At 33.7% G+C, this 14,933-nt stretch overlaps 3 protein-coding genes across 8 annotated transcripts; 2 read left to right on the forward strand and 1 right to left on the reverse strand.

The window, feature by feature from the left end:
* The first annotated feature begins 3,341 nt into the window (after window positions 1–3,341).
* LOC115717578 (methyl-CpG-binding domain-containing protein 13) lies at window positions 3,342–7,605 on the forward strand. 6 transcript variants are annotated; one of them, XM_061115443.1, is made up of 5 exons: window positions 3,342–3,952; window positions 4,471–4,564; window positions 4,964–5,104; window positions 5,647–5,794; window positions 6,098–7,605. In XM_061115443.1, the coding sequence occupies exons 1-5, from the start codon at window positions 3,933–3,935 to the stop codon at window positions 7,384–7,386; spliced, it is 1,692 nt and encodes a 563-aa protein (XP_060971426.1). In that variant the 5' UTR covers window positions 3,342–3,932; the 3' UTR covers window positions 7,387–7,605. The 6 variants fall into 6 exon arrangements, with proteins under 6 accessions (XP_060971426.1, XP_060971424.1, XP_060971425.1 ...); XM_061115441.1 differs by having other exon boundaries at window positions 3,450–3,952; window positions 4,430–4,564; XM_061115442.1 differs by having other exon boundaries at window positions 3,488–3,952; window positions 4,430–4,564; window positions 4,967–5,104.
* A 147-nt stretch (window positions 7,606–7,752) lies between these two features.
* Window positions 7,753–8,760, forward strand: LOC115715955 (uncharacterized). The gene is made up of 3 exons (XM_030644634.2): window positions 7,753–7,973; window positions 8,236–8,413; window positions 8,530–8,760. Exons 1-3 carry the CDS (start codon window positions 7,824–7,826, stop codon window positions 8,592–8,594), a joined length of 393 nt encoding a protein of 130 aa, XP_030500494.2. The 5' UTR covers window positions 7,753–7,823; the 3' UTR covers window positions 8,595–8,760.
* Window positions 8,761–8,805: 45 nt separating this feature from the next.
* On the reverse strand, window positions 8,806–11,819 carry LOC115715954 (uncharacterized). The gene is made up of 7 exons (XM_030644633.2): window positions 11,644–11,819; window positions 10,767–10,970; window positions 10,448–10,588; window positions 9,845–9,953; window positions 9,618–9,679; window positions 9,266–9,369; window positions 8,806–9,085 (listed from the first exon to the last, which is right to left on the reverse strand). Exons 2-7 carry the CDS (start codon window positions 10,857–10,859, stop codon window positions 8,977–8,979), a joined length of 618 nt encoding a protein of 205 aa, XP_030500493.2. The 5' UTR covers window positions 10,860–10,970; window positions 11,644–11,819; the 3' UTR covers window positions 8,806–8,976.
* Window positions 11,820–14,933: the final 3,114 nt, after the last annotated feature.

The following is a 14,933-nucleotide window of genomic DNA, read 5'->3' on the forward strand; positions in this document are numbered from 1 at the left end:
AATCTCCCAGACATATCATCAATTCTAGGACTCTTGTCATGGCTCATGGACCGTAGAGCAATCTCAACTTCAATCGCTGTGAAAGGCTGTAATAACTTCTCATTCATATCAATAGTGACTTGGTTGGAATGGAATTTCAAGTGTGTTGCAAGGCTGCATCGTCAATGGCAGTAGCATTATAGATATTTCCAAAATACGATTGAATGACAGCAACCATATCAGTTTTTGAAGAGACCACCTCCTTTATCTCAGTATGAAGAGTTTTAATCTTGTTGGCTTTTCTAGCTGAAGCTTTAGCATGAAAAAACTTTGTATTAAGTTTCTTTTAATTAGAGGCAAAGGTGTGAGCCTCGTGTTAAGAAGATCTCATTTATTAATTGGATTAATTAAGGAAGAAGAAGAAGAAAACAGTTTTTTTTTCCTATCCTTCCTTTCTCCCCATCCTTTTCCCTAAACCCTTCACATTGTCCCATGTGGACCAAACCCAACTCACCACACATCACAAGTTTAAAAAAACATTTTATTAAACTAAATATAAAAAGGAAAATGGGGAATAAGCAAACTTCTTATTTACTCAAATATAGCTTTGCCATTGTCAAAAATTAAAGGTTATAGCTTTGTCTTACTTGAGTTAATTACTCCTTTTCCTTTATTAAAAAAAGATATTGATAAATGAGATGGAGTATAATAATTTTATTATGTTCTTTTGTCATATACTTCATTTAGCATTTTTTTTTTCTCTTTCTATCTTTTTCATCGCTAATATATAATTTTTTTTTCTAACAAAATTGACCTTCAAACATGAAATTTGTTAAAAATATGTAGGCCAAGCATATTTGACTCAGCATTATTACCTTGAATTTTATTGTTGCTTAATCAAAATTCACATTCAAAATGGTATTTGATGTCATACTTCAGAGAAGTCCATTAAGAGGATAGAGTATTTCTCTTTCATAAATTGCTTTTTGTTTATTCCCTGCTCTGTTCATGATAAAAATAGAGAAAATACCAATCTTGGTTTACTAACCTGGACCTGGTGACCAAAAAGTGGACTAGTCAAATCTCTCAAATTCACAAAACGACAATGAATTTTCTCCATATAACGTCAATTTCATAAAATTTATCAATGCATTACACCACACACAACACACACCAACCAATATTAAGAAAAAAAAAAGAGTTTATTGAAGCAGCCTGCTTGCTGACACAATCAGATAAGCCATAATGAATAAAAATAAACAAAATTTAATTAGGAAAACCCCCCACATATAATATTGCCATACCAACTTTGAGTCTCAATTTTCCTTTTTATCAGTTTCATCAAGCAATGTATTTTGGCATTTATCATATTGTCTTCATAGAAAACATTTTATACTCTTCTCCACTCTATGCTTAACATAATTATTACAAATGGCATAAAACCCTACAGAATTAAAGTTTTGTGAGATTTATATAAAAGATCTCATCAAAACTTGGTCAAACTAAAGCTAATGCATACCTTGGAAGCATATTGAATAACGTATACACACTAACACTATACCTTATAACTCTTTTCAGTGCATTATTAATTCTATCAATTACACGGTTTAAAAGCTAGTTTTATTAATTATATCCTGAAACTGAAACCCCCTTTATCCAAAGTCAACTTTTGCATTAAATAAAATAAATAAATTTTCTGCGTGATATTAATTATTAAGCCTAATTAATTAGCAGCAGTACTAGTACTAGTAAGGATATATGGTCCCTCTTATTAATAGCATTTTTCAAGTCATTAACAAAACTTTCATAGAACTCTAGTTTTAGTATATAGTGTTCATTATTCTTCTGCTATAAGCCCTCTTTTTCTTCCTTAGCTAATTCATCATTTTTTTTTTCTGGGGCTATATTAAACAATGATAGTTCAGATAAAAATCATGATGTTACTCCTTGTTTTTTCTGTTTTATTACAGGGATTTTCTTGTAACTGTCGAAGTTTATTAAGTAGTGAAGATTATGAAAGAGAAGAAAGAATTGAAAATCATCATCATCATCATAATAAGGAACAAAACTCTTTTATGGTGATCTCAGCTGCCACTGTTGGAAACAGAAAGACTAATAAGATGATCCCTCTTCATCATGTTCATGCTGTCTCACACAGAGAAGTGCCCACTGGACCAAACCCTCTTCACAATTGATTATTATTTTGTTAATTAATTATGTGTATTGATTTAGGAATTATTACAAGAAACTTGTCGATTATATATTCTGGCTCTTTTCGTTTTCGCTTTATGGAAAATATACTTAAATAGATTTTTTTTAGTCTTTCTTTTCTTTTTCTTTAGTGTGTATATAACGATTTATTTGGTCCAGTAGAATTTAGAGTGTAGTTCTTAGTTTTCAGAGATAATTAGCAAAGTCAACTTTTGGTATTTGGTAGCTCAGCTGTGCTTGATTATTAAAAGTTTAGCTATAAAAAGAGAAAGAAATATGAATCATGATCGTACTAAAGTTTTTAGCCAATTTATTTGTCACGTAGGTTAAATATTATATATTAATGCTACTATAATATTTTTATTAAATATATAATTTGCAGGCAGCAAATAATATAGCAAATTAACAATTTTTATAAAAAGCAAAATAAAACTAATGGTTAACTTATGGAATTTGGATTAAAGAAATACATAAACTAGTAATCTTTCACAATATATATTTTTTAAAAAAACATGCTAGATATAATTGAGGAAGGCATGTGCCTCATAGTTTTCAAAAAGGTATAGAAATAAAAAGGTGGAATAGTGCCCACTTTTGCCCATATTTATATACTTTTTTTTGTTTGTTTTTTTTAAAATAAGGGTGCTATTTATTTTTATCTGTTGAAAGGAGAAAGAAAGGGTGTTTAGTGATTAAAATTAGATATAATTAAATAAATGTTAGCATCTACATTATTTTAGAAAAACTTAAGGAACTTAATTACCAAATTTTGACAAATAAAATTCAAAGGCAGACCAAACATTATCCTGGTGTCACTTGACTTTTTTTTTTTTTTTTGATGAATACTGGTGTCACTTGATTGAAATCCTTGAATTTTATTTTATAGTGAATTTGGAGGGAGAGGGCACGTGAGTAAATGTGTAAGTGAGAGGGTAGTTTGGGAATAAAATTTGTAGTGCAGACAACAGTAGCAGCGTATCCAAAGATAATATATATTATATACTACCCGGACCAGTAATTCTGTGACGCCATACTCCGGTGTTCCTCACGTTTTGCCACGTGGTGCGACACCAGTGGTTAGATGGTAACACCTTATCGTACATCCGACTTACGAGAAAGTGATTATGCCTTGTGAACTCAAACACTATACGACACATCATTTATTTCATTATGTAGGATCCGAAAACGAAATTACACCAATATATATTATTTTTTTGTGGTGTTTGCTTTGCCCTTTAGTATTTCTGAACAATTATCCACTTAAATCTAAATATTCAATCTGTAAAGAAATCGAAATCAAAATCAAAATCCTCAATTTTCTAATTGCTCTTGTTTTTTTTTTTGAACAGAACTTATAATTTTTTGGGTGGTACATAAACCATAAAAGCTGCAAAAGCTATTCCAATTTATTTTATTTATGAGAAATTAAATTAAACAAAAAAAGTTGAGAAACAAGTGGCATCTGAGTATGAAATAAAATGCAAAGGAGGTTTGACACGATACGAACAACGCACGCAGCAGCGAGTGGGACAACACGTGGGTCTCAGGAGACTTTTTTGTCCCAACACACTAACACATAAACAAAATCATGCCTTTGACTCGTAACTAGAAGAAGAAGAAGAGACAGAACAAAATCTCAGGACTTTTCTGCAATTTTTGGCCGGAGATCTCAGCTATGCCGGAGCCCAAATCTCATGACGGGCTCCCGCCGGGTTGGAAAGTTAAGGTAAAAGTCAGACCTGATGGAAGAAAAAAAGACAAGGTAAACTAAACATGTCCAATCTTTTTACTTTTTTTTTTTTGAACTACTCGAGTTTTTACTTTTACTGTTTCCTTTTTGAAAGTAAGTTTTTGAGATTTTTAGCTTATAAGTTTGACTATGGATGTTAGAATTTCTGGTTTTTGAATCTGAGTTCTCTGTGTTTTCTTTTCTTAAAAAAAAGCAAAATAGGATGTGTGGTGCTTTGGGTTTGAAGTATTTATTTAGATATTGAACTGCATGCGTTTGCATGGAGATTAATATTGACTTTAATGAAGTTTTGAGCTGTGTTAGATTAGGTAGAGTATGCATGCAACTAAAGTATTTGATTTTCACTCCATTCATACTAATTTATAATAACTAATAAGAAGATCTAATAGGATTAGGAGGGAGGGATCCAAAAGGTAGAAGAAGAAATAAAAAAAGAGACTACTTAGTTGATATATTTATGATTATGAACAAAGTATATGCTTATTGCAGTATTACTCTGCTCCCTCAAATGGACCTACATTTAATTCCAGGGTAGAGGCATTACGCTATCTGGGTACTCCACTAAACAACCATGACCAACTAAAAAAGAAGAATAAAGCAACTTCCAAGCAAGCTCAAAAAATTGTATGTTTACTTGAACTTTTCTCTGTTTTTTGTTTTTTCCTCTTTTGTTTAAATGATATTTGAATTTGAGTTCCAGTGTTGGGTCATGGGTGTGAGAGTTTGAGAGTAATGTAAGATTCAAATAATGGTCTATAGTTTTCAGTATTGGAGTAAGATTATAATTTATTGAAGGGATTACCTCTTGGGTTGATTAAAGAGATTCAGGTCATGAAAGATGATAATAATACAATTACAAATGACCTGCTATCTATCCTTTGGTACTTTTAACTTCACAAGTGCTCGAGTGTACAATTATCGATTTTCTTGGTTGAGCCTACGTTATTTCTGCTCCTTTTGTTTTTAATTGCTTATACATTTGAATACTTGCTTAACCTTAAAATGCCATTTGATTTCTTACAGCAGTACACTGATCCTTTTAGCAAAAATGTATTCCACTCAATGAAAGCTGTAATTCAGTATGTTGAAACTGAGGAACAAGGAATGGTTGCACAGAACACAAAAGGCAGTACAGAAAAAGACTTGGAAGACAATAAAACCTTTGTAAGTGTTCGCAAGTTAAGATTCATGGCTTCTTATAATTGTTTAAGCAATAATAGATGAACAATCATAGGTAGGTTAGAACTTATAAGTAGACAAACCTATCCTTTAACAGCACCAGAATATCAGGTCAATTTGATTATCCTATGGACACTTATTGTTGCGATTTATTTTTAGTGTAATTGGCTAAGTGAACATGTATCAGAATCCTACTCAAAATATGATAAGAAGGCAGTGCAAACGAGAGAGTTAGTAACTTGCTTTTGCAATAGTTGTGACAAAATGTTTCCTTGTACTGCTCTACCGGCTTTACAAATCACAACTATTTAGTCACTTGTGCTTGGTTCTATTGTTAAGAAACACAAGTATGTGGTTTTGATCAGCTGCTGTGATCTTCACCAAGGTTTCCTCTGGATTCTCTCAAGCTGATGCTAATTAGGCCCGAGTAGTAGTTATAAGTTTTACAATTTGATTAAGATTCTCTTTTATCGAGCCGTGCAGTCTCAGGTGGAATCTTTTTAATGTCTTTTTTCTTTTTTCCTTAGTCAACTAGTGTGATACAGCAATCAGCAGTCAGCAAAGCAAGGAGACATATTAATTTTAGTCAGAGCTCGAACATGAATGATATAGAGCAGGAGGAACAACAACACTCGTCAACTCAACTCTTAGCCCCCTCTGAGCATGAAGATCAGTGTAAAGTTTTTACTTACCTCTCAAAAGCATTGACTTCATTGTCTTATATTTCAGTTCTCATTTCTGTTTCCTCAAATTATCTTGGAAATGAGATGAAAATGAGTTTGCAATATTTTCTAGCCAAAAAACAATAGTAATGACTAACAGAATCCCCTGAAAATAAGCAAACACCTTTCTTAATTCCTTGTCATCATTGAATCAGAAGGTGCAGTTTCCAAATTGTTATAATGTTCATTCCGACATTTTACTGTTCCATGTTGGTTATTGTCTCATGTTCTATATGAAATTAAAAACTCTCTGCAGGTGAGACGGGCGTAGCAATGAGCAACTCAGATCTGCAAGAAGCCCAAGTGCAAGAGCCCAAAAGAGGAGAAGGTGGTAATGCAGTTTCACCAGCTAAGAAATATCCCAAAGATCAGTTGATAAACCCTGAAAATGAGAAGGCTGAACATGGTCTATGCAAATCCAAGAAAGAGAAAGTGCCTGAGCTGCCACGACGTGCTTCAAAAAGATTAGCAGGACTTGAAGTAGACCCAGTGCCAGAACTGAGGCCAAGAACTCGAGCACGTCGAGCTGCAGTCGAGGAGTCATGTGATGAAGTAGCAGGACTTGAAGAAGACCCAATGCCAGAACTGAAGCCAAGAACTCGAGCACGTCGAGCTGCAGTCGAGCAGTCATGTGATGAAGTAGCAGAACTTGAACTAGACCCAGTGCCAGAACTGAAGCCAAGAACTCGAGCACGTCGAGCTGCAGTCGAGCAGTCACATGATAAAGTAGCCGGTACAGATAAAGATTCTGCCCATGGTAACGGAGTTACTAATACGTCAAAAACTGCAGAATCAGAAGAGCAGGTTGGAAATGTGGAAGCAATTACTAACTGCAGCAAAAATCAAGGGTCTCATGGTTGTTCCTTGGCGAGTGAAAATCCTCGATGTGAGCAGCAGAGAAATGTTGAAAGTGGTGATACAAAACTAGGATTCCCCATCGACTTGCCTTTTCATGAATTGTTGACAGATCCATGCATTGCATTTGCAATAAGAACTCTTACTGGAATAAACTTTGGCTGCTCCGAGAGCTCAGAAGTTCTTCCTGGGTCCATAACTAGTAGTGAGCATTTTTCGGTCAACATGGCTTCAGATATGTTTAAAGTAGAAACAGATAATATGGTTGGCACAAAAGGAGGGAGCTCCAACACTTTTCCTTCTGGGAACATTTCCAGTCTTGAAGAACATTCAGAATCTGAAACCAGGGCTGATGAGAAGTTAGTCTCTCCTATTGAATTTCCTAGCGAGGAATCTTGGCAAGATCCATGCATTGAATTCGCAATAAAAACTCTGACTGATGACATTCCAGAAAACTATGAACAGAATATCCAACAGTACTTTGAGCAGCAGCTAAGTTTAGGAGGACCCGGACAAAGTGATCACAACACAAGCTTAATAGATAAATTTTGCCAAGCTGAATATTCTCGTCAGCCATTTCACAATGTCGTCGAGAAACCTGCGCCTGCACTCATGCACAAAAGAACTGCAAGCAACAGACAAAGTTCCCGCCGATCTGTTCGAAACAAAAACGGAAAAGAAAGACAATAAGATGTGGCATGATGAGCACGAGGCATAAGGCAATTTTCCTGAACTGACTTGAAAAGTTTGTAAAATAGATAGAACTACCAGTACTAATAGCACTACTACTGAGTCTGTTAGTTTTAACCTTTCCCTGTTTTGTGTCAGTTTTTTGTTGTTGTAACCATGTAGATCCCTGATCAGAACTGATTATGCATTGACACTTCTAGGCAGTTTATTTTGCAAGAATGTTTCCATGTTTTCTTTTTTACTTCATGCACACACAAAAAAAACGACAATAACATAGACGTCGTTTGATGGAAGTAATGAAAGGATGTAATATGAGGCTAGTAGGGTAAAAAGGTAAATGAACACATAAAAAGGGCGGGAAAATACTAGCTAAGTCATTATAAATAAGAGGTAAAAGAAGAAATTGATTTGGGTTTTGGTTGAAGAGGTGGAGAAAAATGGAGATAAAGATAAAGTGCAATTGCGAAGGAGAGAAGTGTGAAGAGTGGGCAATCGTAGAAATTCAAGGCCATGTAGAAGTTCAACCTCATTTTCAACTTCCCATCCATAACCTCCCAATCGGCCAACTCTGCCGCCCTTCTTCTCAGGTAAACCATATATAATTATTCCAATCTATTATTTTTATTATATATAAATGTCGATGACAGATCTCAACCATTCATTAAATCCAAATGCATAATTTTTTTTATATGAATAATAAATTTTTCTGCTATTTCTTTTCTCTGAACTTCACCCTCGATGTGTGATTCAATGACTACAGTGATACCTTCTATTGCATATACTCAATTAAGAGATACCTCTTTGTGATTCTCAGGAAGAGGTCTAAGTTTATGTTATTAATATTTGTAGGAAGTGTATACATTTACTGTTGGGTACCATGAATTGACGGGAACCAAAGTGGCGTTGAAGAAGCCATTGTTGGTATTGAAGAAAGTGAAGCAATCATCGGGTAATGTAGCTTTGGAGGTGATTGGACTTATTCGCCACCGTATTTTGTTCAAAACCAGACCTAAAGCCCTCATTTCCAGTTGAGTTACTTTTTTGCTTTTCATTATTTCACGAAATTTCAATTTTTGACTCTTTTCATTTTTTAGCTACTAAATTAAATTTATTAAGCTAATCTAACCAATTATTTAATCTCAGAACCACAACCAACTATGAAGGAGAAGGAGAGAGCCAGGGCTGCAGAGGCTAAGCTGCCTAACTAAATAAACTAGTGACCCAAATGAGTCTTGTTCTCTCTTACAACTATTGTTGCTTTTTTCCTTTTTCTTTTTTCTGGGTCAATATAGAAAACATGATCTTTTGTGAGTGGTGTGATGATATATGAACATGAACATCCCATCTATTTATGAATGTTTTCCTGATTTTGTGTATTGTTGTTATATTTTAAGCAAAAAAGGGTTTCAGGCTCAGGAATGTACCAAGTGAAAAGAGAAGTAACTATGGATTTCACTATAGAGTAAAAAAGTAGTTCCATGATGAGAATGTAAACAAAAATTGACCGTGTTTTAATCAGAAACAAATCAAATTAAGACCATGATTTATTTACACTCGAGTTACAGAGCTGCATGTGGGTATACTGTTGTTTTAGGCAGAAGCAGGGCCTGTTGCACCTGTACGAGCTCTCAACATTTCGGTTCTCTTGCTCCTTGCCATGGCTTCCACCAACCATTCTACGCCTTCTTTAATCCCCAGCCTGCAATCATTATTCATAATGAGTAGATTTCATCTCGTACAATTCAAGCACCAAGAACATGAGAAACTAGAACATCTTAGTCTTGGTAAAGGATTTCGATAAAGATGATCTTCATTATAAAATCATGAACAAATGTCACATTGAGAAAGATTAAGTGAAATTCAGTGAATTTTCTATTACCCGTCGTATGATGAAACAGCTTCAAACATGTAAACCCTTTCATCCAACTTCTTTAGGTCTAAATATCTAGCAAGTTCCTCTGAGGATACAGATTCAGCAAGATCCTGCATTTTGAATGATTTATCATAAATGTGACACTTTGTCCACGAAACAAAATTTAATACACATCTAAATGGTTAAAATAAGAAGTATAGAAACAGTAACAAATTCTGTCCCCGAAACTTTTCACATGCTACATGCTCAAAATGCTAAATTTTTTTAAACAGTCACAGACGAAGCTAAATATGCCAAAACCTAAGACAAATTTGCATTGAAGCTTCAAATGTCAAAGGTTGGCATCAGTTGGTCTTACCTGCTTGTTTGCCAAAATTAATAAAGGAGCTCCTTGCAAATCCTCATGCCGCAAAACTTTTTCTGGTTTAACAATGTGAAGGTATTATTAGTATCATATTCTAAATTGTAAAACTTTTATCTGGCCACATTTATAGAAAGAAAGCAAAGATAGCAGCATGCAGAGCAGATTTTGATCAACCCCACCAACTCCACGAATTATAAATCTAATAATTGATCAAAACTTACCCAGAGCAGATTTTGAATCTTCAAAACGTGATGGACAAGCAGCATCAATTACAAAGATAACAGCATGTGCCTCTTCATAATATTTCTCCCAGATTGAGCGAAGACCGGGCTGTTTTCGAAAAAGCAAACAATATTGAATCAGGAATAATAAATTTTCATCCATATACCGGTAAAAATCTTAGGGGTTCAACCACAAACAAGATCATATGCAATACTACATGCATTTTGATTTCATTAATAATTTGTAAGGATTATTGCTGTCTTTTGTAAATTTCAGCTCAAATTACTTATATGACCACTTCCATAAGCATCCAACTTAAAGTTCTAGAAGCCAGAGCCTGTCAAGCTTTCATTTTTCCTATTCTTGATCGATTGTTTCCAAAAAAATAAGTTAGCTACTGTGGATAGATAGATAATCTCTCATTGTTTAGACATTGGATTTAAGGTTAGCAGTTAAAATTTGACATTAAGAAAAAGTTCCTAATTGTAAGGAAGTCCAAAAATTCAACTAAGTAGCCAAAATATGAAACGTTCAAAAAGCTGTCAGCTACCAGCAAAACATCCAAAAAATAGTTGAAATTTCCATTGCCGAGTTTTACATACCTGGCCTCCCAAATCCCAGAAAACAAGTTTTGTGCCTGAGACTTCTATACGTCCAATGTTGAGTCCCACAGTTGGAACAATTCGGTCCGGAGACAGGCCTTCCAGATTTGAATACACTGACTTCAACTTCTCTAGTAAAGTCTATCAAATAAGCAACAGAAGATAGAATTGGCGTTTGTCAAAGGAAAGATGGACTATAATAAATAATAGGTAAAACTGATGTATGTGAAAAGTTAACAGAGAAGAGAAATGTTAATATAGCAGATAAGTAAATCTCATTCATATAGGAAATTTCAATAAGGAGTGGAAGATGCATTACAGTCTTTCCAGCCTTGTCGATTCCCAGAATGAGGACATGAAACTCTGTCTTACTGAACATATACTTCCACAGTCCATAAAACAATGAAAACATCTCTTGTCTATTTTTATCTTCCTTAGTATATGTTCCTTTCCAACCTTCAAGGCGAAAAGGAGGACTTCACAACATCTCACTCAATCTCAGTCAAGCTCACAATTTCAAAATCTGAGAAGGAAGAATGCAATGTTCATCAATCATTATTGGCTAAAGAGTATTATGAGTTAACAAGTTAAGAATAAGAAAATATCTACATGAAGATACAATTCGCATAAGTCTATCTCTATCTCCATTTTCAGTTTAATATAATCCTCAAATGACTGACTAAAGCAGTGAAATTGTCAAATCGAAACACCATTCTTAAGTCTCAACTCAATACTTCTATAAAGTCACGAAAACAAAGAAAACTTCTTTCAAAAGATTAAATCAAAGCCTTATTAGTAGCTCAATTTATGTTCTTCAGTAAAATAAAAACGAATCAATCTGTTCGACCTTTCATATGCTCAAACGTATTAATATTCAAATCAAACCTGAGACCAAATAATTCACCAGTCAAATTGGATCAAACAAGATAATTAAAACGGAGTTCTCTAAGTAATAGCATGGAAATAAGTTGACCCAGAAAACTAAATGATATAAAAAAATGAAAGACACCCAATTAACTTTGAGGACTTAAAATTACAACCCAGATAGGAAAATTACTCAGATCAAGGGAAAAAGAAATTACACGGTTCATATCCATATACATATATAATCATATATTAGTATTTTAATCAGACTAATGTTGAGTCGTAGCAAAGATGAGAGACCAAAATAAGTAGGTTAAAATTCAGATTCGTACTTGAAAGGATGAAGAGGAGGCGCTAATGGGACCGGCCGGCAAACTGGAGCTTCTTAAGCAACCAAACTCTCTCTCTCTCTCTCTTTGAGATGGTTATTGCTTTCCACTGAGATCGTTCCTCAATTTTCTGTGTCGAAAATGCCCATATTACCCTTGGTGCAATTTTTAGATCCACGATATGGTGGTTCCTGTACAATTAATGTCGTTTATAACTAAAACTATGTGTCGCTTTGCAAAAAAACACAAGCAAATGGTGTACAAAACATATATCTTTATATATTAAAAGTGATTATTTAACGGTAATTCTTAGTTTAACAGTTTTTTCAACGTTTTGCTTTTTCTATACAAAAATTAACGTTGAGTTAACAGAACCGTCAACTTAGAAAAAGAAAAAAAAGATTTATTTCTTCTAATCTTAGTGATTACTGCTAATGATGGAGATCTAGATGAATTATTTGAGTTGAGTCTCTTTTCCTCATTCTTATTCTCAGCTCTGAGAAGGAGATGAATAGAAATATTCAACAAGAAACAATCAAATATTCTTATTCTCATCCTTGCTTTAATAAAAAAACAATCGATTCTCACTGCTTCAATAAAGAAATCGATCCTCATTCTCGTAATCATTCAAATCGATTCTTATTGCTTCAATAAAGAAATCGATATGTGAAGGAAATCAATTCGTACTGATTCAAAAACAAAAAAAAATTACAGATAGTTATAGGGGAAGCGAGCAGATGAACAAGCTAAGACATTCGCATTCTTCATTGACGAAGAAGCAAATGAAGATATTGATGGCTTCTCACTTCAACACTGCCGATTTGGTAGCGCTTTCAAACGAGGTCTTTGAGCCAGACCCATGAATACAATTCAGTCCTTGATTTCGTTATTTTTTGCTACAAAATATTCTATTTCGGAGAACCTATGATGATCTCAACGAGTATTTTTCATTAGAATGAATGTGTATTTTTCTTCATATGTTTGTCTATTTTCTAAACTTAAGTTATTACATAGTGAAAAAATGTTATGCTTATGAAGGGTCAAAAACCGTATTTTTGCAAATATCAATTATATATAAGAAAATATAAAACAATATGCGTCTGTAGAAGCAGAAAGTAATTCTGCTACAGCAAAACAGAACAGGCAGAATATAAAATATTTGCAGAAAAATAAATAACTTGACACAAGAGATTTATACGTGGTATTAGTGTTCTCACGAACACTCCTAGTCCACGGGGCCACGCCCAGAAAATGAAATCAATTAATAAAGTATCAAAATTACAAAGACAATTGACTTAAACAAGTTTAGACTCCCTCTAAAGTATTGCCGCAATCCTTTGTAATCCACTTTATGAATCTGACTTCTTGAAACACCTTCAAGCCCGAACTCCCTTCGTCTTTGAAGTGTGAGTTCTTACTTCCTCCCGAAGTAAGGCTTCAACAAGTCTTCTCCCGAAGACCAACTGCTTACTTCCTCCCGAAGTAAGGCTTTATCAAGTCTTCTCCCGAAGACCAATCTCTTGTTCAGTCAAGTAGTTCTTCACAACCTCTAGGATAGAGTAAGAACAGAAATAGAACAACTAGAACCTAGATGAACAACTAGGCTCTCACAAAACAAAGATAACCACTCTTCTCTCAAAAAGTTAAGTGCAAAAAATGATTAATGGAAGAGCTAATTCGAATGGTTACTCTCTAGGCTCTATTTATAGAACATAGAAACCAAAGAGGCAACCACAAGTTCGAATCTACAGCTCTACAAAAACTTTCTTAAGAAAACACGATCTGCTACATCAGAATCGGATGCTGACGCAGCAGATCTGACCAGAAACGGGAAACTTACTAAAATCGGGTCCGATCTTCTATCAATGCTTGATTCCTGCCAAAAACAGATTAGATATTCTGATTGTATCAAGATACAATCGAAATCAATAAGGAAAATGCAATAAACAAAGTTTCCCTAAAAAAGACAACTTTCCAAAAGAGAATTCCTTCTCTTTTAAGAAGTTTTCAACAAAGGAAAGTTCAGCTGAAAGTGCAACTTTCCAAACAAAGAAAAGAGCAACTACAATCCGAATTTATAAGGCAAGAAATTGAATATGAATGCATAGCAATCTTACCATAAATGGAAAAATTATTTTGTCAACTAACTTGCCAAAAAAGGACTTTATAAAGGGTGTTTGATTAGCAACTAATTTCTAAAAAGGTTATGAAGGGTGAATCTAAGGTCTTTTACCTGAAAATGAAAGGTGATTATCACAGGTACCTTGCTGAATTCCAAAATGGTTCCAATCGAAAGGAGGTTGCCAAAAACACCCTTTTTGCCTACAAGGCTACTCAGGTTAGACCTTTTAGTTCGATTCTACTAATTTAATTTGGATCCATTCACTTTTAGTTTTTCTGAGACGATTAGACTCATTTTATTTGGATCCATTCGATTCGTGACTGTTTTCATGTTTACTGGGTCTGTAATTGCATCAATTTTTAAATCTTCTTTTAACTCAAAATATTGGGGTTGTTCTTTTATTCCAATTTCTTCAATATAGTGTATTTTGGTTTCAGCCTAAATAATAAAGAAATTTCTTTGAAATATTTGTAACTAATAAGATTTGGTAGAACTTAAATTAATAAAATGTATATTAAAACCAATTTAGACCCTTCATAGCTCAACTTTACTCATGGGATGTTCTCAATTACCAATAAGTCGTTGTTTAAAAAAAAAGTATAAGGTGACTTACTCATATTTATTTGGTTTGCAATTGCATCAAATTTTGTTTTTTGTTTTTTTTTGTTTTTTTTCAAATCTTCTTATCATTATGCCAATTTTCCTTAACATAGTCTATTTTGGTTTCATGCTAAATATATAAAGGAATTTCTTTAAGTATTTGTAATTAGTAATACTATGTTTTTCGGGATGTCTCCTGCTCCATTAATAAATAGTGGAGGAGTAAACCGCAAACTAAATATTTTTGCACCTGAAAAGAGAACAATCTTTAAATTGTTTGCAAATCCTTCAGTTAATTCCTTGTGCAGACTGTATTTGAGAACAGTCTCATGGAGCATCGTGTTTTTTTTGCCTCCATATGTTATAAGAAAGATTACTTACATTGCACCAGTAGGTTAATATTCTTTGCATGTTTGTTTCTTATTATTTTAAAATTACATATAAGATTAAATTTAGTTCATTGAGTATTCTTCTTATTGTATTAGTCACAAGGTGATAATTTATTTCAAACATCAAATAATAAAATGTATCAAAACTTTCATTTTTAAAATTATTGAATTGTTTTACATGT

The sequence above is a fragment of the Cannabis sativa genome, chromosome 5 (assembly GCF_029168945.1).
Source record: "Cannabis sativa cultivar Pink pepper isolate KNU-18-1 chromosome 5, ASM2916894v1, whole genome shotgun sequence".
NCBI classification, from domain to species: domain Eukaryota; kingdom Viridiplantae; phylum Streptophyta; class Magnoliopsida; order Rosales; family Cannabaceae; genus Cannabis; species Cannabis sativa.

Coding starts and splice junctions, on each gene's coding strand:
- LOC115717578 (XM_061115441.1), top strand. CDS start 3,866: ATGCCGGAGCCCAAATCTCATGACGGGCTCCCGCCGGGTTGGAAAGTT. Junction 3,953..4,429: donor ATGGAAGAAAAAAAGACAAG/GTAAACTAAACA, acceptor TGCTTATTGCAG/TATTACTCTGCTCCCTCAAA. Junction 4,565..4,963: donor CCAAGCAAGCTCAAAAAATT/GTATGTTTACTT, acceptor GATTTCTTACAG/CAGTACACTGATCCTTTTAG.
- LOC115715955 (XM_030644634.2), top strand. CDS start 7,824: ATGGAGATAAAGATAAAGTGCAATTGCGAAGGAGAGAAGTGTGAAGAG. Junction 7,974..8,235: donor TCTGCCGCCCTTCTTCTCAG/GTAAACCATATA, acceptor TAATATTTGTAG/GAAGTGTATACATTTACTGT. Junction 8,414..8,529: donor ACCTAAAGCCCTCATTTCCA/GTTGAGTTACTT, acceptor ATTTAATCTCAG/AACCACAACCAACTATGAAG.
- LOC115715954 (XM_030644633.2), bottom strand. CDS start 10,859: ATGTTTTCATTGTTTTATGGACTGTGGAAGTATATGTTCAGTAAGACA. Junction 9,954..10,447: donor TCTGGGATTTGGGAGGCCAG/GTATGTAAAACT, acceptor TTTCGAAAACAG/CCCGGTCTTCGCTCAATCTG. Junction 9,370..9,617: donor TAATTTTGGCAAACAAGCAG/GTAAGACCAACT, acceptor TTCAAAATGCAG/GATCTTGCTGAATCTGTATC.